The 23,860-nt window shown below is 45.6% G+C and overlaps 2 protein-coding genes across 6 annotated transcripts in view; one reads left to right on the forward strand and one right to left on the reverse strand.

The window, feature by feature from the left end:
- Washc3 (WASH complex subunit 3) overlaps positions 1-22,250 on the forward strand; it is a 123,043-nt gene extending 100,793 nt beyond the window's left edge. The window contains exons 8-9 of one of the 2 annotated variants that reach the window (XR_003948780.1): positions 10,468-10,873; positions 20,164-22,250. The gene's annotated coding sequence lies outside the window, so the exon portion shown is untranslated. The remainder of the gene's footprint in view (positions 1-10,467; positions 10,874-20,163) is intronic. The other variant, XR_003948781.1, reaches the window with a different exon arrangement.
- The window catches only part of Dram1 (DNA-damage regulated autophagy modulator 1), a 41,559-nt gene continuing 38,610 nt past the window's right edge, over positions 20,912-23,860 (reverse strand). For 2 of the 4 annotated variants that reach the window (XM_011243576.2, XM_017314100.1), the window contains 2 exons: positions 23,445-23,537; positions 20,912-22,896 (listed from right to left, as the gene is read on the reverse strand). In XM_011243576.2, the coding sequence (XP_011241878.1) occupies positions 22,852-22,896; positions 23,445-23,537 (138 nt within the window). In that variant the 3' untranslated portion in view covers positions 20,912-22,851. The remainder of the gene's footprint in view (positions 22,897-23,444; positions 23,538-23,860) is intronic. The other 2 variants (XR_380446.4, NM_027878.2) reach the window with 2 other exon arrangements.

Raw genomic sequence — 23,860 nt, forward strand, 5'->3', positions numbered from 1 at the left:
GGCTGGGAACATGCTATGTAGCCCAGAACATGAACTCATAATCCTTCTGCCTCTCAAGCATTAGGCTTACAGGCACATACCACCATGCCTGGAGAGTTAGGTATTATTACTTTTATTTCATGGAGGAGAAAATTGATACTCAGGGAAGTCAAGCCAAGGATTACACAGTTGCTAGGAGACATTGTTGATATTTAAACACAGATCTTTGGCTTCCAAGTCCCCTACATTTGCCACAAGCTTTCATTTGTTCTTCCATGCAAACCACTGCACCATTGGCTGTATCTCCTTACGTCCTGTCATCCGTGTGCGCATTTGTTCTAAAGGACTAGATTTTTCTATTAGGAAAGAGACATAGAAAATGTGCAAGTCTCTACGTAAGAAATGGTGTTTTCTCATTCCTGGCAAAGCCCTGGCAGGATGAGGCCCTTCGTGTGTTTACATAAAATGTTAGTCCTAGAAAATGCTTTAGAAAGCAGACCCAGCTGAGGCTTGGCTGGAGTGTGAGAGGGGAAGAGGAGCCTTTCTCCATCTTGATTGCTGTCTGTCTAGGTCCCCAGGCTTGATTGGGACTGGTATCCAGGCTAAGCCTGAAAGGGGCTCAAACAAGCCTAGCATCTGGGGTGGGGCCCAGCTTGAAGACAGCGCATGTGTTTTGAATTGGCAATTCTTTTAACAGAAGCAATTTGGAACCCAGTCAGGGAAGCTGCTGCTGGGACTGTTACAGCCATTTTCCGTGTCCCCTGAGGGCAGTGCCTCTGAAGGGACTGCAGTTAGATCCTAGGGAGAACTTGACATTCACAAGTGACTTTGAGAACTTTGCTATTAGTGAAGGCTCTGAAGAAAGACGAGGGCATCGCGCACAAGTGTGTGCTGTGTTACCTGCGGTTGGAACCAGAAAGTGAAAATAGGACCCCTTGATATAATAATAGTTCCCAGCAATGACTCCATCATTTGACAACCTAGTCCAAATCTGAGCTTACGGGTTCAGTAACTGGGGCCAAGTTTCTACTCCACTGTGGTTCTCGGTTTCCTCACCCAGAGCGGAGCGACTGAGGTTGAAGTAAAATATACCCCACTTTATGGAAGGTGTTCGGCGGATACTCATTTCATCTTTTTCTTATGAAGCTTTTCCTAGTCTGTGACTCTATGATTCAGCACTTCCTGGAATTCTAAGGCACCAGTAACTTTCCAAGAGTGTAAACTGTCTCCTCTGTCACGTCCAAGTTCTTCCCAGCATCCCTGCGAGAGGAGCGGGGTAGTGACTGGTCAGAGATCCTCAACTGAGCTCGGTGTTCCGCGTCGGCTTCCTCTTCTGCTCCCATTCGGACAAAGATGAAATTGTCCAAACAAGTTGTTTCACAGGGTAGTGGAGCCCTGGTGGGTGTGATGTGATGCTTCACACCCCTCGCTGCTGGTGAAGATTAACATCTGGAATCTCTGGAACACCCAGGACTAGGTCGATTGTAGTACTGGGAGGTTGCACCCTGTTTAAGAACAGGAGTCAGAACCTCGAGCACTGGAAGGGCTGGTACTGAGCAGCCTCACTTGAGAGCCTTGGTCACTTTCTATATACAAAGAAATGATGCTGTTAACTGAATGTTGAAAATCCTCTAAACTCAAAAGTTCTCTGAACCAGCCATGTACAGACTATCTCTGTGGGAACATAGCCTCTGCCTCTGCCTGTGGGCTACCGTCCAATTCCCATTTATACTTTCTTCTGAGGGCAAGCTTTTAAAAGGCTTTTGTGAAGGAGTCTTCCTAAATGGAACCCTTACATTCAGGGAGTATTGGTTGGGAAGACAGGACATACACAGAAAGAAACCAATAGCCTGCTAAGTATTTCCGAAGGACTTGAATGTTAACTCAGTGGTAGAGACTTTGCCTGTATACACAAGACCCTGAGTTAAGTCCCTAGCACCCAAAAGGGGGAAAGTCACTCCATGAGTTAATTGTGTTTAAGTTGGGCTGCCTTCATTAATATGTGCCACATGACAAAGATGATAAAAAGATATGTATGTCCATTTTGCACCAAAGCCCCTTATAGCCTGCCAGATCATTAAAAGCAGCAAAGTTATAGAACATTAAGGGTTTTTTTTAATTTAAACAAATGTATATTCTAAAGACATCTGTCTCTCCCCTGTATGGATAGCAATATGTAGCCCAGGCTAGACTTGAATTCCCCATCTTCCTGCCTTAGCCTTCTGACTGCCAGGTTTAGAGTCGTGCATACCACACCCTGCGCCCTCCTTTTTAATTTATAATAAAAGAATTTATAAAGAAAAAAATAAGGCCTTCCATGGTCAACCACAGCTGGCTCAAAGTGAGCACAAGCCACTGATATGTAGATGAAAAGTCTTGCTTTATGGGATTCCACCCCCCACCTGATCTCTGAGGATAAGGGCAAAAGATTTCTTTTCTGAATTCTGTCCCTTTCTTCCACCACCACCACCACCACCACCACCCATCCAGAAGAAACAGAAATCCAAAAGGGATAGGAGCAAGTTCTCAGTAGCTTTCCATTCAGTTGAGAAAGGATCTGCTCAAGTGCCCCTGGTTGCCACAGCTCCAGCCTGGCCCTTCCTTGCCAAGTCTGGAGTGTGGCAGTCATTATGACAGTCCACTAGCGCCCCCTGTGGTCCATTTCAGGAAACTAGCCATGACCTGTAAATTTGCCGAACCTTTAAACCTTTCTAACAAATCTCAGGATTTCATAATCATAGTTGCAGCTTTGATCCCTGAGGAACAACTGGAAGCCACGTCCCGTGGTTATCTCCTGAGCATACAGGATACTGGAAAGTGCCTCTTCAAAAGCACCCAGCCACATAAAAAAGACAAAGTGTGGAATTAGTTATGAGCATTATTATGTAAGGCAAAGGGGTTGGGAAATGCTGGGTTAAGTAGGATTCAATAAATATTAAATATGAAGGTTCTTTTCTGCTCTTCTTCAGAGCGTCTGACGTGTAGTTTATATCTCTCAAGGGGAAATGATATTTCTCCCATTGCCAGAAGGAAGTGTAAAGAAATTGTCACTCCGGTTTGTAAATGAAGTCCCAGGAAGGTGACAGAGTTCCCTTGGAGGTGGGGGTCATCACTAACACACACACACACACACACACACACACACACACACAGAGGGGGTGAGGAAAAAAGAGGGAGAAGGAGAGGAAGGAGAGGAGGGAGAGAGGGAGAAGAGTGTTCATGCTGCTATAGAACATGGTTGTTTGTAGAACAGAAAATGGCGTTACTTTCAACCAGCTGTGTTGGGGAATCAAGTAGACCCTTTTCATGTTCAGTTTGGTCCACCTCTTCAGGGAGAATTGTTCCCAGTTCTCTGTTCTGAAAACCAAAAAACCTCTTTTGTTGTATGCAATTCTCTGTTCAATAAATACTTATTAAACATCAACTGGATACACAAGCAAAATAACACATGGTCCAAGAAGAGCAAAGATTGGATGGATGAGATCTCTGCTCTGTGCTGGCTGTGTTCGTGGACAAGCTGTTTATCCCCCTTAAGAGGCCAATGGGACTGATGATAGCAGCTCCTTTGATAAAATATGTTGAGGATTTAATCCCACAGTGCTCAAACTGTGGGTCTCAACCCTCTCTTTTTTTATTAGATATTTTCTTCATTTACATTTCAAATGCTATCCTGAAAGTCCCCTGTACCCTCCCCCAGCCCTGTTACCCTACCCACCCACTATTGCTTCCTGGTCCTGGCGTTCCCCTGTACTGGGGCATATGATCTTCGAAAGACCAAGGGCCTCTCCTCCCATTGATGGCCGACTAGGCCATCCTCTGCTACATATGCAACTAGAGACACAGTTCTGGTGGGTACTGGTTACTTCATATTGTTGACCCAAAGATTTATTTATTGTATATGTATGAGTACACTGTAGTTGTCTTCAGACATATCAAATCCCATTACACAGGGTTGTGAGCCACCATGTGGTTGTTGGGAATTGAACTCAGGACCTCTGGGAGAGTAGTTGGGGCTCTTAACCACTGACCCATCTCTCCAGTCCTCAACCCTTTCATCTCAGCTATCCTGCATATCACATATTTGCATTATGCTTCGTAACAGTAGCAAAATTACAGTTACAAAGTAGCAATGAGGATAATTTTATGGTTGAGGGTCACCACAGCATGAGGAACTGTATTAAAGGATCACAGCATTGGGAAGGTGAGAGCCCCTACTTTAATAAGGTAATACCCACAGAATGGCTAGCACAAGGCTAGCATATAAAGGAAACTCAGTAACTATTTATTTACTTCAGTTATTGTTGTTGTTGTTGTTGTTGAGATAATTCAGGCATGGCGCCTGCCCTCAAGGACTTGATAGTCCCTTGAGAGACAGATGACAAGGACATTTGACATAGCAATATGAAGGAATGGGTCAGAGAGAGCAATGCCACTTGCCCACACCAGCCTGCTCTTAGTGACTAGCTCAAGTGCCATTTAAATTTCATTCTTGTGGCTGCAGAGATGGCTCAGTGATTAGGAGCACTGGCTGCTCAATTCCCAGCAACCACATGGTGGCTCACAACCACCTGTAATAGGATCTGATGCCCTCTACTGGCACATACATGTACATGCAGATAGAGTGCTTATATACATAAAATAAATTAATCGAATAAATATTAAAAAGTAAACTGCATTCTTTTCTCAATTTTTATCGGCATATACTAGTAGCACATAATGGGTTTCATCGTACATCTCATAGTGCACATGACATAATCCACTCATATTCTTCTCCCATCACCTTCCTTCACCCCACTTCTGTTCCACTTATACCCTTTTCATCTTCTCCATTATCTTTCACTTTCTTTCTGCTTTCTCTTCCTTCTTCCTTCATGCATTGGCTAGTTTTATGTCAAGTTGATATAAGCTGGAGTCGTCTAAGAGGAGGGAACCTCAACCGAACATTTACCTCTATAATACTGGACTCTAGGCAAGGCTGTAGAGCATGTTCTTAATTAGAGATTATGGGGGAGGGCCCTGCCCATAGTGGGAGGAGCCATCCTTGGGCTGGTGGTCCTGGGTCTATAAGAAAGCAGGCTGAGCAAGCCATGGGAAGCAAGCCAGTAAGCAGCACTCTCCATGGCCTCTGCATCAGCTCCTGCCTCCAGGTTGCTGCACTGCTGGAGTTCCTGTCCTGACTTCCTCCAAGGATGAACAAATGATGCGAAGTGTAAGGCAACTAAACCCTTTCCTTCCCAACTTGCTTTTCAGCCATAGTGTTTCACTGCAGCAGCAATAAATACCTTAGTAAAACACTTTCTTTCCATCTTTCCCTCCTTTCTTTCTTTTATCCGACAAGGTCCCCTGTGTAGCCCATGCTGGCCTTGAACTCTTGAACTTCCTGCTTCAGCCTCTCAGATGCTACACACACCATGGTGCGTAGCATGGTTTAAATCCTTATACCTATAATTCCAGCACTTGGGAGGCCAACACAAAATGGTCACCAATTCAAGGCCACCCTAAATTGCAAATCAAGGCCTTGCCTAAAAACAAACAAACAAACGCATGCAGTGGTGCGTTCTTCAATCCCTGCATTCAAGACACAGAAGCCACCAGATCTCTGCCAGTTCCAGACTAGCAAGCCACAGCTACTTAGAGACACCCTGTACCAAAAACAAAGCAAAACACCCCATCCCCAACCCTCAGGGATGCAGCTCGGTGGTAGAGAATTTATGTGGAATACATACAGCTTTAGGTTCAATCCCCAGCAAAACAGAGAGTCAGCAAAAGGACAAAGCTTTGACAGCAGTAAAGAGAAAGAATGGCAAATATGTAAATAAATACACGCCAGTGACATTTGTCACGGGAGAGTGGGGTAGAGGTATGTGGTTATGTGGTATGTGTTTGTCGTTCTTAGAACAGTGATTAAATGATTAGATCAATAGATTCTGAAGGAGGGCAAACAGGTGCTCCTGGAGGGTGAGCTGGTATGAAGTAAAGCAGAAGACAATAATGTAAAAGGATAAAATTTTGTGAGTAAAAGGATGAGACCCAACACAGCCTGTTCAGCCATTGCAGATCTAGAGGATTTGATGCTAAAGATTTTCTTTGTAACTATGGTAACCAGAGAGACTACACGGCTCACCCACCATCAAATAGGCTACCTGTGGTTCTAATAAGCTCCCTCATATACTCGGGCCACAGGTCTAGAGCCGAGGGAAAATAATGCAGATGCCAATCTGCCTCTAGTCACATCTTCTCTGCCACAAAGCTAGGGAAAAGTCTTTGTCACAGCCCTTGTTCTCAAAGAAAATCCCTCCATGTTAAGTGCACATGCTATAGCCTCCTGTGTCCTTTGAAGAGTACTTATGAATGTTTCTCATCATCATTACAACCCTTGGGATCTAAGCTTCCCAATAAATACACATGCAGGAAAAAAAACTCACTGAAAATGAAAAATTAAGAAGCAACTCAGCAGAAACTGCAGTATTTAGGCCTGGGGTGCTTCTCTTCTGCATCCAACACTACATTAGCTTCAGGAGGATATTTTGCAAAGGTAACTTGTTAAAAACACAAATAATAAGCATGGGAAGTTTTGAAGTTTTCCCATTGCAGAGCTTCCTTACCTATGGTAATGAGACCTTATCCCCCCTCCCATTTGGTTTCATGTGAGTGTCTCCCACATAGCAGGCACCTCTGTACTAAGACTTAGTTGGTTCCAAGAGGTGAGGATCCAAATCAAACTCATCTAAGCTGAAGAGAAAGGATGATGACTGAGTGACCAAAAATCCCATGGATAGGAGTGCACCTGGGGCTTGAAACAACTATAACCGGGTAGTGGGGGGTGAAGACCATCAGGGCGCTCTCTTTCTTTGCTTGTTTCTTTGGCTCCCTTGATTTCTGCTCCTGCTAGAGATCCAATTTTTCCACTCCACGTGGTGAAAGACATAGGGGCCAACAGCTCCTAAATTTACTAGTCCCCCACAAAGAGACTAAACATTTTCTCTGGTTCCAAGACAAAATGTCCCAACAAAGACCTCTTTGAAGTAGCATGAGTCAGTCCAATCTGGAGAGTCACGGGACAATTCAGCAGTTTACGTGGGGGACACAAAAATAGGGGTCGGAGAGGAGAAACCTCTAGGAGAGGGGAGACTGAAATGTTAGGCAGCCAATACAAGGGTGCCTGCTGCCTTCCTTCCTGTTTCTCACACTGGGTCGTTTAGAGGTGAAGTGACTTCCGTGGGTCTCCGACTGGTGGCGACGATCCAGGATGTATTAGAAACTTCAAGGAAAAGAGTTGCTGGGGTGACCTTGGAAAGTGATCTCTATGACTGGTTCCAGCCTCAGCTTTCTGCTTCCTGATCTAGCAAGATATCTTCATGCATCCACACAGGTCCCCATCAAGATGGTTAGGTACCACTGGAAATTATTTCCATTTATGATTCTCTTCCAACAGTGAGAAAAGCAAACCACACAGCAGTTCGACTGAGCTTTCGAGCGACAATTCTATTACTTTGGTGAACATCTACTCTCTGGCTCAATGTGTGCAATAGGTGAGGGTCAGCACTAGGTTTTAGGAATGTGTAAGCAAACTTTTGGTGCTTTTCTGTAAATAATGTGTTTCTGGGGGCAGGGGGTAGCTACGCATTCAGAGATACAAAGAAATACAAAACATGCTTGGCCTGGGACCTCTAGAAATTCATCCCTACAACTAGAGAAGAAAACTGTCCGCGTAGCAAGCTGTCTTCCAGGATGGAGCAGAAGCTTCCAGGTTAGAGGGGTCAGCGGGGTCACTCAGGAAGAGCATCTTGGAGACATCCATGGTTTTGTAGGGTCTTTAGAGGGTAAGGGAGCTTTGTTTACGAGTGCATGTGTTTAGCATCCAGTATTTTCACAACATCACACCAAGTAAGACCATCTGCATCTGGAGCCATGCCTGGCCACAGCCTGCAGCCAGCAGCCTGGTCCTTGTTCAGAGACAGGACTGCCACCCACAGCTCTTCTGATAGTCTTGTTTTCAGTTGTTATGGCCCGTTGGATCAAAGCTGCTAAGTTTGAGGCAAGTTCAAAATCATTTCCTTCAAGGATTAACTCATCTTTCTGGGCTTGGGGAGGTACACAAGCAACATCTGGTAGAGCCTTCAGAGGGCTTTTTCGCCCAAGGAGTTTCAGATTTCAATATGTGAGCCATCCCGCTGAATAACACCGACGGGAAACGGCTCTGGGCGGCCTTATCTCGTAATGAGAGCCCCACAGAGCACACCCCTCACAGCCGTGTTTTGCACACGTCTGTAATAAATGGGTGCAAACCATAACAGGTTCCTTATCACTCTGTTTCTTGCCAGAGCAACTGAATTCCAGCTCTTAGGAGTTTTCTCTGGGGCCAGCCCACAGCCCATCCTAGGACTATGACCCTCCCTGCGCACTGACCAGCCCTTTGCTCACATTTTAATGTAGCCTCGGGGAATCTGTTGGACGGTTCCTATTGTCAGACTCCATCTACCACCTCCCTGTCTGCTTACATCTGCTTAGGACCATCTCCTTGCCTCTTGTTAATCCCTGGCTAGTTTTCTCCATGCACTACATGTAATATTCCCAGCTCCTTCCCCTGCCTCTCACGGTCTAGTCCAGCCATCCCTGGAGTTCTCCACCAGGGCAAGGTAGTGTATGTTCTTAAAGATGGGACACTACAAAGCTGACTCGGTTATTGTAGCAGGGATGCTCCGAATAGACAGAAAGATATGATGCTATGCCTGGAACTGGAGAGAGAGGGCTCAATGGTTAACAGTACATAGTGCTCTCTCAGAGGACCCAAGTTCTATTCCCACCACCCACATCAGGCTCACAACCACCTATGACCCCCATCTCCACAGGGATCCAATGACCCTGGCCTCCCAGGCACCTGCACTTGCTATATATACCCACCCAGAGACATAATTGCAAATAAAATAAAATTTAAAAAAAAAAAAAGTCATGTCTGGGTCTTGGGAGATGGCTCAGTGGGTAAAAGGTTTGCTACACAGCATGGAAATCTAAGTTCTATTCCCAACACTTGCATCTAAAATATTTAGTTGTGGCAGAGACTGGGAGATCCCTGGGATGTACTGGCCACTCCAGTCTAACTGGGTCATTAATCTTTAGGTTCAATGAGAGATCCTCTCACAATAAAATAAAATAAAATAAAATAAAATAAAATAAAATAAAATAATAAAATAAAAAACGCCCAATGTAAACATCTGACATGCACACATACACATCCATGGGTATACATGGACACACATGTGAACATATACATGTAGGCAGACACACCCTCAAAATCAGGTCCTTTGCACACCTGAGCCTGCTCTTTTTAAAGATATCAATGGTCATGGAAGTCTCTCCTTCCAAATGAGGGGGGAAAAGAGAAAGGGGATTAAAACCCCAAGAGTCATGTGGTGAATTCCAAGGAAACACTTGTAAGGGACGGTCAACCGTGTCTAAAGCATCGAGGTCTGACGACACAGAAGCCACTGGCACCAGGAAGGCTGCTGGCAAATGGCTTCTCCCCCAGATTTCAGTTGTAGCTCTGGAAAAGGTTGCTAGGAAGAGGGCAGGAAGTTCAGACTACAAACAAACGGACAGCAGTTTGACCGGTGGTGGAGAAAAGCAGAGAGCTGTTTCCTCGAGACTCTATTGGAGAGTCCAGGCCTGGGGCTCAGGACTCAGGTCCCGCTGTGCCTTCCAGGTGATTCTGGCTCGCCCAGCTGGAACGGTGGGACTCTACCATCACCATGTCTACAGCCCAGGCCCGGTAATTCCATGGGAGCTGGCCTATGTTCTGGGCTTTGTCAAAGCTCTCCTGACGATTCTAATGTGCAACCATGGCTGAAAACCACTGCTGGAAGAGAAGAGACAGTTGCAGGGGTGGAGACAGGGAGGAGTGGGAGGATTTGTCTGTGACAGGAGCTCCAGCCAGGCCAGGCCTGGTGCGAAGGCTTGGCTCTGCAAGTGTCCGTGATCATGTGGACCGCAAGACATGCTCCTAGATGCTTGGGCTCGATGAATGACTATGTCAAGGGGTTGTAAGGGCAGGGCTGTGATGCAGATGTCAAAATATGTCCCTCCTTGCAGAGAGGAACACTGGGGCCTGAAGGCAAGAAAGTAGATTGAGCTGGGACTTGAAAAATGAGGTTTTGTTTGTTTTGTTTGTTTGTTTGTTTGTTTTGGGGGGTGGTTGGTTGGTTGGGGTTTTTTGTTTTGTTTTGGTTTGGTTTGATTTAATTTGGTTTGGTTTTGGTCTCTCAAGATAGGGTTGGTTCCCTGTGTAGTTTTTAAATTTCCTGGAACTCGCTCTGTAAACCATATGGCCTCGAACTCATAGAGATCTGCCCGCCTCTGCCTCCCAAGTGCTGGGATTACAGGTGTGTGCCACCATCGCCTGACCAAAAATGAGGTCCTCTTCAACAGAATAGTATATTTTAAAGGAAAATGTAACAAAATCTTTTAACTCTTTTTTTTTTTTTTTTTTAGAAAGATCCACTTGCATCCCAGGCTGGCCTTGAATTCACTAGGCAGTGAGGATAACCGTGACCTTCTGGTCCTTCCAAGTGCGGGACCGCAGGCATGCACCCTCACACTCACACTCGGTTGTATATGGTGCCTGCGATGGAACGGTGGCATCGTGTGTGCTCAGGAAGCTTTCTGCTAACCAGGCCACACCCCCAGCTCTGTAACTGTTTTTAGTGTATGGCCCGATCATATTCAGAACACCGTACAGCCACCATTACTACCCATCTCCAGAAACGTCGCATTTTACCAAGCAGTAACTCTCATCCATTCAATGGCGATCTCCACCTCCCCATCCCCACCCCTGGTGGCTTCCGTTCTGCTCTTTGTCTCCGTGAGTCAGATACACATCCTTCATCACTACAGCACGGTGGGTTCCAGAAGAGGTGACAGTACTGAATTTGATTTAAGGGATTTATTTCCTCGAACTCATGGTATCTCTAAGTTAGCCACACCTTCCATTCCCAAAGGGCTTATTACCTTACTCCCAAGCAGGTTCCCTCTTGCTCCTGTGCCTCTGCACTTCCCAAACCTTCGGGGAGTTGTAACTTTCCCCCTGGACCCCCCTTCACTTAGCAAACTTGCCCAGTCCGCCCCAGTCACTAGCCAAGCAGAACCGTCCTCAGAGATCTAAAATCAGATACTCTAACCAGTGTGTCCTCATGGACCAAGGTTTCAAAAAGAAAAAACAGCAACTGGATTTGCTTGTGAAAATGCAGGTATAGATCCAGTGAGTCGGGTGCAGAGGCCTGAAATTTCTTTCAAGTGCTCAGGTCATGGAGATGATGGTTATAATAATGATGGTGATGGTGATGAGATGATGGAGATGATGGTGATAATAACAATGGTGAGGAGGAGGAAGAGCAGGAGCAAGAGGAGATGATGGAGATGAGGGTGAGGATGGTGATGAGGGTGATGGTGATGAGGAGGAGGAGGAGAAGGAGGAAGGGTAGGAGAAGATGATGGAGATGAGGGGAAGGATGATGATGAGGGTGATGGTGATGATGATGATGATGCAGCAAAGTGTCAGCGAAGCCTATGGTTGAACTCCTTCACCATGATACAGTTTACTAGTGTCCAGTCGGCTAATTCTCACTACTCCATGATAAACATCTGGAGAACAGAACTCCATCTCTTTGTTCTGTTCCCAGACTCGAGAGTTGTGGCTGGTTCAGAGTGGCATTTAATGATTGCTGAGTGAACGGATAAATGAATGAGCTCAGAGGCTGGAAGAAGGATAAACGGGGATCTGCACAAAGGGCTTCGTAAAGCTGTACTAGGATACTTGACATCTGTCAACTTACAGGCAGCCACCGAAGGATTTTTTTAAGTAAACACCCCGAATGCTAAATGTGTGCCCGTGTGTGCGATGTGTAAGACGTGCAGAAAAGGATTTAAACTGGAGATGGCAGCAACCTGGGTTGCCAGTCAAATACTAGAAAGGCATGAGCTAAAGCCGTGAGGGCTGAGAAGGAAATGCAGGGGCAGGTGGCCAGGCCTGGTGGCACACACCTGCAATCCCCACCCTTGCGCAGCAGAGGCAAGAGCGTTCCAAGTTCGAGGCTAGCCTAAGCTACATAGAAAGAACTCCTCTCAAAACAAAGACAGACCAGATGGATGGTCTAAGCACAACTCTCCAACGGCTTCAGACCATTTGCTCTGAGTATACCGAGTAGCACCATCTCCTTCATCCCCCAAAGTGCCCGGTTTAAATGATATTTACATGTCCGTCGTGTACGCGGAAGATAAAGTTAACAGATCCTGAGGATATGGGGAAGTGCGGGAGAGTCTGGAATGATTCTCAATCTTTCCTTCCTTTCTTTCTTTCAAAGATTTGTTTATTTATTTAATATCTGTAGCTATCTTCAGACACATCAGAAGAGGACATCAGCTCCTATTACAGATGGTTATGAGCCACCATGTGGTTGCTGGGAATTGAACTCAGGTCCCCTGGAAGAGTAGTCAGTGCTCTTAACCGCTGAGCCATCTCTCCAGCCCCAATTCTCAGTTTTCTACCCTAAGTAATCTGCTGGGCGCCAATATCATTGACCAAACCGCACTGTCCAGGAAATGAAGGCCATTGCTTCTCTTTGAACGTATGTAAGCTGGAGAGTTATGGCACAGTGTTAAGTGCTTTGCAGTGTGGGGCATGGAAAGGAATTGATTGTGAAGGAGACACACAGATCGCTGCTGTTTGGAACATAGGTTGGAAGGCATTACACAGAGAGAATATCTTCTGGGAAGCTCAGGGTTGAATTCATCCCAGAGATTTTATTACGATGGAAAGCTGCCATGTTGGCTCTCAAGACTGACTGAAGGAGGGGTGTCAAAAGTGTAATTCATCCTGGTTCCCATTTTATTCTCCTCCCTCCAGGTCACCAATGTGACTGCTGCTGGTGGTGTTCCATGCCTTCTGAGTGTCTTCTAAATGAACTGGACCAGTTAACCACGGCCATTTACACAGTCCGTGTTAACTGCTTACCACATTAAGGCCTGACTATTTGAGTTGGAAGAATGTATACCCTGGTTTGATGGTTCTGAGCCAAAACTCAGGAACACAAAAATGCCCTCCCTCATTTATAAGCCTTGTGACCCAAGTCCATTACTAATCCCCATCCATCCTTGCCAGCACAGCACTTTCCACTGCCCCTGCAATGTGTCAGCAACTAGGTAATGATTTAATAACATCAGGAGACGGCCTTGTGCTTCCTCACTTGGCAGGTGACAAGGGATTTTCCTGATTTCAATTTCAAGGTGGCTCTGACTTAAAGGTTCTGAGTGCAGTCAAATGGAAGAACAAATCTACCTGCTGCGGCCACTGAGGGAACGTTAAAACAATACTTGACTTTTCAAGTAGTAAGAAGACATGAAAGACAACTAAGTTCTCTGTTCATCTTGGTGCATGTATTAAGATTCTGTTAGCCACTGTCCAAGGGCTGGCCAGTTCTAAACATACCACTGTGCATCTTGAATCAGATGACTGGGGTGGTACCCGGAACTAGCTTCTCTAGATTACCTCAACTGAAGTACTATGGGAAAAGGTAAAATCTGCCCTTTAATGGCCTAATAATATTAGAGTCATTGGTTCTATTATCCTGGTAAACAAGGTAGAGTAAGAGAGCTGAAGTCCAAGACTCTATGTCCCACTGAGCCGAGAGAAGTCTAGACTGTGTGTCAGGAATCAGGTGACAAACCTGGATGTTCGAAAATAAATGCTGAGTTAAACAGCCCAATTCTGTCGAGGTTTAGGCTGTTGCTCTGTACTGTATTGGCCCCAAGATCTGGTTGCACCTGATGAGGAGATCCTCAGAGACAAGAAGATCTTCAGGTACCCCACATAATGCTATGTAACCTTGTCCCCCAAGCTATCCCTAATTAGAAAATAAAGATGTTTACAGCCTGTAGCTGGGCAGAAGAGAGGTAGGCAGGACTTCAGTTTCCCGGCTTGGGGTCTCAGAGACCACAAGCAGAGAGGAGAAGGAAGAATTCACCATGGGGTAGGTAGATCATGAGGGCTGGCCTATTGGGGTAGGAGTGGCCCAGGAGGAACTTAGTGAGTGATGTCTTGGGGTTACTGATAGGGAAGCAGACAAACTAGCACAGAGGGCTGATATCTGCCCAGCTCTAGTACTTCAAGGCTTATTATAAATAGAAAGGTTTTGTGTCTTTTAACAAAATAATCGAAGGTGGGGTAAAACCCTCAATTAAGAATTACTACTACACAATTCCACACTGAGCAAAGGACTTGACTAGACATTTTTCCAGAACTAATGTTCAGAAGGTCAGCATAGCACAAGAAAAGTTATGCTCAGTGCCTCTAATCATTCAGGGAATTTGAAATGAGAAAGATGAGATCCCCAGCCCACACCTGTTATAATGCCTCTACCAACATCCACGGAGAAAGGCAAACCACTGTAGAGCACATAAGGAGAGACTGCAAATGTGTGCCCTGCTGCTGGGAACTGAAAACGATACAGCCATTGTGAAGAAAACTGTATGGAGGCTCCTACAAAAGTAGTAACTGGGAAAGAGAGGAAAGACAGACAGATAGACACAGACAGGCAAGCAGGCAGGCAGGCAGGCAGGCAGACAGACAGACAGGCAGGCAGGCAGGCAGACAGACAGGCAGGTAGACAAGCAGGCAGGCAGGCAGGCAGGCAGGCAGGCAGATAAACAAACAGGGGGTAGATAAAAACCAAGCCTGGAGGTTCATACTTGCAACCCCAATACTTGGGAAGCTGAGGCAGAAGGATTACAGTGAGTTTCAGGCCAGCTTAGTCTGAAAGGCCCCCGTTTCAAAAATGAAGCATGAGTTACAAGATAATATAACAATTCTACTTGTGAGTATATACCCAAAAGAACTGACGGCAGGGACTCAAAGACTGACTGTACACCTGTGTTGACAGCTGCATTATACATAATAGCCGAAATGTGGAAGCAGCCAGCATCCTGTGGCTGATGACTGCGCAAACCAGATGTTGTACAGCGAGGTATTGTCTGGCCGTATTGATACTCACATAGTACAAGGCAGAAGAACCTGGAGGACAAGGAGCCAAGGGAAACAAGCCAGCCACAACAAAAGAATTCTTGAATTGCCTCATTTGTGTGTGTGTGTATGTGTGTGTGTGTGTGTGTGTGTGTGTGTGTGTGTATTAGCTGAACCTAGTGGTATATACATGTAATCCCAGTAATTGGGAAGAAGATGATCAGGAATTCAAGGCCAACCTCAGCTACATAGTGAGTTTGGTGCCAGCCTGGTCTATATAAAACCCAATTTGGGAATTTCTTTGAGGGTGCTGGCCCAGGAATGGAATAAACGCTCTTCGCTTTTGGGAGACCATGGCTTTTCCCTTAGGAATTCTAAAAGAACACACTTCTTTCCAAACACAGACAGCTCTCAACCCAGCCTGCTGTGCTGCCCAGAAGCAGAAATGCAGGAAGTGGAGACTCTCGAGGCGCCTCCAGGGCCTGGGAAACACAGAAAGCCCCAACTCCGTCCATCAAACTCCTTGATTAGCTCAGAGTGCTCCCCAAAGTCCAAGGGCTCTGGAGAACTGCTATAACCCCAGGAGACAACAGGCCTACCATTCAAGCTCTCTGCTTCCTGTGTTTCTCCATAGTCTTAGATACCCATAAGCCAGCCAGGAGATCTACCCTGTTAAAACCGTGAGACATTTCACCTGTTTTCCCAGATTTCTATCTCTCATTAATAGAACGAGGAGGATGGCTCAGGGGTTAAGAGCACTGACTGCTCTTGAAGAGGACCTGAGTTTGATTCCTAGAACATGGTAACTCACAACTATCTTTAATTCTAGTAGCAGGGAACCTGACACTCCCTTCTGAACTCTATGGGCAACAGGCATGCTCATGATTCACACAGACACACACACTCACACACACACACACACATGCATGCATGCACATACAAAGACACACACGGAAAGACACACATAGACACATAGACACACATACACAAACAAACAAGCAAAACATTCATACACATAAAATGACATTGTTAAAAGGAATATCTTAGAGATCTTATCTATTATGTGATCCCAGGAAAACTGACAAACCGATTCATACCCCAGTCAATTTTAAGATTCTCAGTAGTAGTGTTCCCTAATTCTCTCCCCCTGGTACCTCCTGAGTTCCCCTGTTCCTTGGGTCATTTTGCACCAAGCCTAGGACCAGGAGGTTCACAAAAGCTATTGGCTCCCCTTGGGTCTCTATTGTCAGTCTTTTGTCCAGAAGGAAGAAAGGGTAGGTTTTAAGTGATTGTTGATGTCTACCAAAGTGCAAGTCTCAACAAGAGTAATGATGGGTGTTCCTGATCCCAGCACCAGAGGACAACAAGGCCATCCTGGGCGATTGTGATGGTTCATGTTCATTATCAACTTGGCTGGAATAAGATTAGTGTTTTCCCCAGACAGATTCTGGAGGCTCTGGGCTAATGGACAGATGGTGCTGTGGATGGATTTATGGTGTGATGACATCACTGAAAGGAGGTGCAAGGTAGGGGAGGGAGTAGTGGGTCACTGAGCACATGGCTAGGGATATAGCTCAATATCTCTCTCTCTCTCTCTCTCTCTCTCTCTCACACACACACACACACTCTCGCTCTCGCTCGCTCTTTCTTTCAATCTTGCTCTCTCACTCTTGCTTGCTCTCTCCTTCTCTCCCTCTCTTGCTCTCTTGCTCCCCCTTCCACTAGTCCCCCTTTCTGTCTGCTTACCCATGCATGATGAGGAAGGACCCCACCTTGCTCCTGCCATCAGGATGTGGTGACACTTCTGAGCAGTGAAGCAGAATAAACTCTTCCCTCAGAAGAATTTATGCTACCGATAAAATTGACAATGATATCTTGATTTTAAAAGGAGCAGAGAGAGAGAGAGAGAGAGAGAGAGAGAGAGAGAAGCTCACATCTCCCAGCCTCAGTTTGGCCACTCGGATCAGTCTACACTTGTCCTTTCTCTCCCCACACGTGTCCTTTCCTACATCCTCTGAGAGGATTTATTCAAGTGAATCTACAAATATTTTGTGGAGGCTGTGATTAAGAGAGCAAAGATAGGAGTGGGGATGTGTACACATATATGTCTTTAACATCATACTACCATTCTGGGGTGCTGGGGGTCAAGTTTAGAAGCTTGCACATACTAAGCAAATGCTCTACACTGAGCTACGGCCCCCAGCTCACGTCTCTGTAGTTCAGGCTGGCTCAGCTTAGCTGTGTAACTCAGGCTGACCTCAAACGGCAGATCCTCCTGCCTCATCCTGCCTGGTGCTTCTAGGCAGGCATGCTCTGCAGTGCTCTACTCCTGGGATATAACATTTTCTTGGTTGGTTTTGTCATACAGATATTAACTATTCCAACAGAATTATTAAATCTTTCTTTTACGTGAGTGACATTGACAAGATTGAGAGTCACCTTCAGAACCATTCCGGGTACATCTGGGAGGGAGTTTGTTGATGCTGATTGTGTTGAGGGCCCATTCCATGGGTTCAGACCTCAGACATCATTATAAGGGCAAAGCCAGCTGTGCACAGTGCTGCTGCTGCTGTTGCTGCTGCTTCTTCTTCTTCTTTTCTTCTTCTTCTTCTTTCTTCTTCTTCTTCTTCTTCTTCTTCTTCTTCTTCTTCTTCTTCTTCTTCCTCCTCCTCTTCCTCTTCCTCCTCCTCCTCCTCCTTCTCTCTCTCTCTCTCTCTGCTTCTTTACTGCAGATGCTGTGTGACTAGCTGCCACAGGCTCCAACCACCATAAATTCACTGCCACAACCTCCCCTCAAACTTTGAGCCGAAAGCAACCCTTCCTTTTTATGAAGTTGCTTCTGGCAATATTCTGCCCCCACAATATGTAAAGTAACTAATGCTGAGGGTGGGGGGAAACTTTAACCACAAGATTTTCTGTTTGGAGAATCCAATCTCCCACACTATTTGCTTACATTAGCCATCTGAAGTACCTAAGGCATAATTACTTATCTATATGTTAGAAGTACTGCTATGCTATTCTGATTTGTTTTAACAGGGTCTCATTACATACCCAGCCTAGAACTCACTATCACGAGCAGGCTAACCACAAACTCATGGTCCCCCTAACTCAGCCTCCCAAGGACTAGGATTACTGTAACCGTCATTCCTGTTTTGTTTTGTTTTGTTTTTTAATTAAGTTCCAGCCTTCCCCCCTCCCCTTGCCTTTTTCCTAATATTTACAAGTGCTTGATCATATTCACCCTCTCCCCACCCCCTCATGATCCACCCCTCCCCCACTCATCCAATTATTATTATTATTATTTTTTACCCATCAAGCCCAACTTACGCAGCATATATTCTTGGGTGTGTGGCCTTCCAGTGAGGTTGCTTGACTCACCAGGGGAGCCACTCTTAAAGAAAAATGACTCTCCTTCTCCCTGCAGAGATCAATTGCCAATAGCTCCCCAGCTATGGGTGGGATTTCACATCTGCTTCCCCTCCTTTCCTTCTCTGGGCTGAGACTTAATTCTGAAGTCTTACCTTTAGGGAAAGGGGTAAAGTGAATAGATGGAGACATTGCAGAGTAAGTTGGCTTCCCAGGGCATACATAGATGCTATTGCGAGGCTTACACTGGTAATAGATTATTGATTCAAAACATTTAAGAGCAAATAGTTCAAAGAACTAGGAGCATACACGACCAAATCCCACCTACCTTAGAATTTTTTTTCTGACCATATAGTGAGCAGCAGAAGGTCACAGAACTGTCATTGGCAAGACCCCAGCTTACAGCTACAATGTCAGAACTGTATCTTGAACTGGGTATAATGGCTCACATCTGTAACCTCAGCGTTTGGAAAAAAACAGGATTGCTGCAAGTTCAAGGCTAAAAAGTTAGGTTCAGGCCAGCCTGGGTTCCAGAATTAGATCCTATTTCCTTAATGGATCTTTCCTATCAGAGAGCAGCAATCCACTTCTAATGAAAAAGTACAGAGGTGGAACCCGCTCGGGGTTGGAGGAGCATACCAAATTGCTTGCTGAGAGGGAGTGCCTATGTCACAGGCTTCCCAAGGCACCTCTGGGCAAGCACCCTGGCCTCAGCCTCATAGAGTGCCAGTATCTGCTTCCAGCCTTTGCAAGCATCGACCTTGGAGGTCGCTGCCATCTCCAATACAAGCTTGGGGTTCTGTTGCCCTTCGTTTTAGAATATGAATCTGCTGGGGGTGACCAAGGGGAGCCAGCAGCTTCCCCTCCGGGGCCCCAGTGCGGTTGCTCTCTTGTGCAATCGACATGAGGCAGATGCATGACATTCTGGACTTGAGAATGTGGGGTATTCAGAGCCAGACCAAGCGTATGTGTGTGGGTAGACAGCTGGCTTTACCAGCTTGCCAGAATCAGGGAGAGGGAGAGGATCGGAGACCACTTATCTCCCTCCCACCCCACCCCCCTCATTCCAAGCTTAAACACCAGACCAGTATGTCTCCAAGCAAGACAGAAAAGAAGGGGGGAGGGGGGAGAACACGGGACAACGCCACATGTAAGGGATGTTAGGAAACCCAAACACAGTTCGGCACTGATGTACTTAATTTGGTTTATAAAATGCAATTTGCAATTTCTGTGGAATCCTCTGTTAGTGTTAAAAGGGAAAACAAAGGGGGTCAGTTGAATAGGATCAGGAAAACAGAGTCGGGACTGGAAGCTGTCGCCATCATCTGACTGGAGTCTGTCACCATCAGGCTGGAGACTGCTCGCAGGTCTCTGGACAACTCTGTTAGTTTCCTCATCTGAAAAATGTGATCACTGCCTAGTCAACTTTACAGAGGTTGGATAGAAACGTAGGAGCCTCAGCTTACATGTTAACAAAAGGCATATGTGTTACTGAAATGACTTATTTTTGATCTGAAAGATTACTAGTGAGTATAGCTTGGTTTGCTCTCAAAACAACTTGGGCCTTTGTTTACCTGTCCACGGCCTGCTTGCTACAACCTTTCTCCAGAGGAGACCTTTACCCAGCATCAACCCACAGATTTTGGACGATGCTGACTGAGCCTTTTTTTAGACATGTAACCAATCAGAGCAGACCCGACAGCCACATGACCTGAGCCAACCAATCAGGGAGCGAAGTTTCAAGTCTGACCATTTTGGTGGAACTACTGTTTATTAGAGGTTGTTATTCTCTCTCCTCTCTGGAACAGGCTGCGGACTTAAGAGTTCTAGAAGCTTCCTCACTCCTCCAGAGGAAAGGCTGCCTAAAAACAGTAATCAGGAAGAAAACAGGGCAGCAGATGAAGTCCCGGTAGCACCCTTTGGTCCTGCAGTCCCTAACATCAGTTCTGCACCTGAGATCTGATGCTCTGGTCGTTGGGCAGAAGTGGATTTCTGAAGCCTGTACCCCCAGGAGTCTTGACTGATACAAAATTCTGAAACAGTCTGAGAATCCACAAAGATGAGCCGATCCTGTCCACATACAACACTGCGTGAACTAAGAAAAGACAAGGATTAAGCCACATCTTTATTTGTGTGTGTCTATCTCTGTGTATCTGGGGTGTACACATATGTGTGCATGCAAAGGCCAGAGGGTATCAGGTGTCAGCTTCTTATCACACTGTCTTATTTCCTAGGAACAGGACCTCTCCCTGAACCCGATGCTCTCTTGTTTCTCTGCGAGGCTGCCTGACTAGCTGGCCACGGGGATCCTCCCGACTCCCGGTCCCCTCTCAGCACTGGGGTGGCAGGGTCCATTGACACATTCGGCTTTTATATGAGTGCTAGAGAGTCAAACTCAAGCCTTTACGCTTGAGCAGTGAGCGATCCCAACCACTGAGTCATCTCCCCAGGTCAAGCCCTACCCTTACAACCAACATCGAGCAATCCAGAACCAGCCCAGATAACTATACTTCACAACAGCCCCCAGGTGACGGCTTATAATGCAACCGAGACAAATTACTAAAATAAAGAAATATTTTATTTTACTTTCTCGGGTACAAAGTCCAAGGAAATACATATTTGTAGAAATTAAAAATAACACCAAAACAGGGATAAAACTAGAAGTCGCATGGAATCTGCAGAGTGTGATTTGGGGGCCTCCTCGGTTTGCCAAGACAGGTTTAGCCCATGTAACAATTTCTGTGCTATCTGTCCAGGAGAGAGTTGTCACACAATCATGAAGCTCACACAGCTGGAACAGGTGGAAACGAGAATAGTTCACAAAGCAAAACAGACAACATTACTAATTGGCACAGACTAGCTGTTGACCTTAGAATACCCGTGAACTAGAGTAAAAAAAACCCTTAGCACCTCAAACATCCCTAGTCGTTACTTGTTCATCCATTTATGCGTGCATACATTCAATGAGTATTTATTAAGCACCTATTGCATGCCACAAGGCACTGTGTTCCACTATGGGTAAAGGCACGTGGTCGGGTCTCCAGTGGAAGCGAAGAGAGCCAAGTGCATTCTGGGAAGGCATCAACCAAGGCTCCCGCTCAAAGCAAAGAACAGCATGCATTCAGTCCGCCCCAGCTTCCACAGGAAATGTATCGACTCCTCTCTCACTCATCAGAATGACAGCCACTGTCTTTCTGTTCCAGTGTTACAATGGGCATGTTCGGTACTGTGAAAAGTTACAGGGGACTCAGAAATGGACGTTGGTTGCCACCACTGCACACTGAGGAAGAAGACACAGGATGTCATGGCAGAAGTGCCTGCTGAGCAGCACCCTTCACTTAGCAGCCAAAGGAGGCACTGCTGTGTGCCCCTTCATCGCCAGGTACCCTTTCACTAAGGCTGTCCAAATGGTCTCTGTCCTTGGAACGTGCCCTTGGGGCAGCTCCTACTGGCCCAGACTGGGGGGTCTTGTTATCCACTTCTTCCTCCACAACAGCTGGCGTTTCTTTGCCATTGGTGAACTGCATGAAAGGTAGAGTCTCCAGGCCTTGCTTCGGAAAGGGCCTGACTCCCTTATAGTGGCCCACAGGCATTGATAGGAGCAGATAAACAGCAGCCCACATCTGGAAGTTTCTATGAGCGCTCTCCTTTCTCCCTGACTTGGATCTGCATTCTCTTTGGCTTACAGGGAAACTGAGAAGTGAATTGAACTTGTGCTGCCCGGTCACAGAGAAGGGCAGTTTGATCATTTCTAAGCTGGCCTGATGAGCCCATCCTACCTGGAATTAGTTCCCGGGCCCACCATTAACAGCGGCAGTAAAGCTGTGGGTCCCTTGGAGAAGTAAATGAGGGGGCTAAATTTTCGAACCGAGGTCTTCCACATTCGCTGGTTAATGTGCACTGTAAATGGTTTTGAGTCCTTCACTATAAAAGCATTTGTTTAATGCACTGAAAATTCAGAGTGCTTTAAAGTGTTCGTTTATTACCTAAATCTATACCATTAGGGTATATAATCACTATGAATTGAATTGTATAAGTGCTCTTGTGATGAAAATGTATGCAGGTCACTGTATTTAAAAAATGAAATTTTAAAGTGAATATGCCCTGATTTGGCTTCTTTAATAAAAAGTACTAAACTTAACATTTTTTTCTCTTAGTGTATTTTCATAAATCATTATTACATAAAAAGTCTAAAGAATCTATACAAGAATAATCCTCCCCTTTCTGCAATGCCTCGTCTTCTTTGCATATGAATTTGTTCATAAAAGATTGTTTTAGAAAATATAAAAATATTGCTACAGTGTCGTTGGTGCTATCCATCCTCCAGGGAAACATACCTTTGTAAATTGAACTACTAGGAACTCTTAATGAAATTCAAGTCCCGGATGTGCCACAGATAAAGTCCCCATCAGGGTGACATCCAAGCCCGTCCGTCCTCTGTCCACTTCCAGAAACTGTCTGCGACACTCCCTGAATGAGACAGGATTCTCGATCTTTCAAAAGTCGTCATTGATTTCTGTGGATATCCTTAGAGTGACACTCTACAGAGGCAGTGGGAAGGGGAACATCAAAGATGGAAACAATTCCAGCATTAAGTATGCCATTCTCAGACGCTTTCTCCCACCTAACAGGGGACTCCCACTACCGTGCCTTGCTTGGACTGAGTCCTGAAGGATTCTCTTGGCTTTATCATTTTAGCCAGTAATTCACTTGTTCTAGGAGGTGAGAATCTTTCTGGGGTTGAATATCCTGTCTTACCTTCCCTGGGTCTTAGGAATGTTTTTCAACAACATAATTTTTTTTCATGATCATATTTTCTGGTCTTTGGAACTAGTGAGGGCTACCTGAACACAGCCTGGACTTTGAGCATTGAATGGCAAATAACATGAAAGTTTCAATGGTGAAGTGACCTGTGTGCCTAATGTGGCCACTTTTGAAAGCAAGCTAATAATGTTATGTAGCACACGACACCCAAACATATTATAAGGGTAAAAAAGGAATGTTTCTCAAAAATCAAGAACTTCTCTAAATTTTCACTAATCCTAATCACCAGGGATTCCTATAACATTTGAATTGATTAAGTCCTTACCTGGAAATCTTGGATGAATGTTAGGAAATAGAAAATAAAACCAAAAGCCACGGTCCACTCACAGATGGCGCTCACCACGTGATATATATAATCCTAATAGCAACAGTAAAGATACAGGAGTTAGTCAAAACGACCTCATCGGAGCAACATCACCTGGAATACGAGATAATCAGACCAGAAGACAAAACTGTCCAATGAACACAAACTGTAACCTTGAGGGAATCTCAGATGCAAATCCTTGCAGCCCAGAGGTCAGAGACTAAGTCAGCGGTTGATAGGAATTCAAGCAGTGCCAAAGTTCTCTATAGCTCTCACTTCTAGTTTGAAGACTTGAGCTACAGGGAACTTCAAAAGGAAAATTAAGGACCACACAATGACTGAGACCACAAGGTAAATTTGGACCGCAGTGAAGAAAG

This window comes from Mus musculus, chromosome 10 (genome assembly GCF_000001635.26).
Source record: "Mus musculus strain C57BL/6J chromosome 10, GRCm38.p6 C57BL/6J".
Classification (NCBI taxonomy): domain Eukaryota; kingdom Metazoa; phylum Chordata; class Mammalia; order Rodentia; family Muridae; genus Mus; species Mus musculus.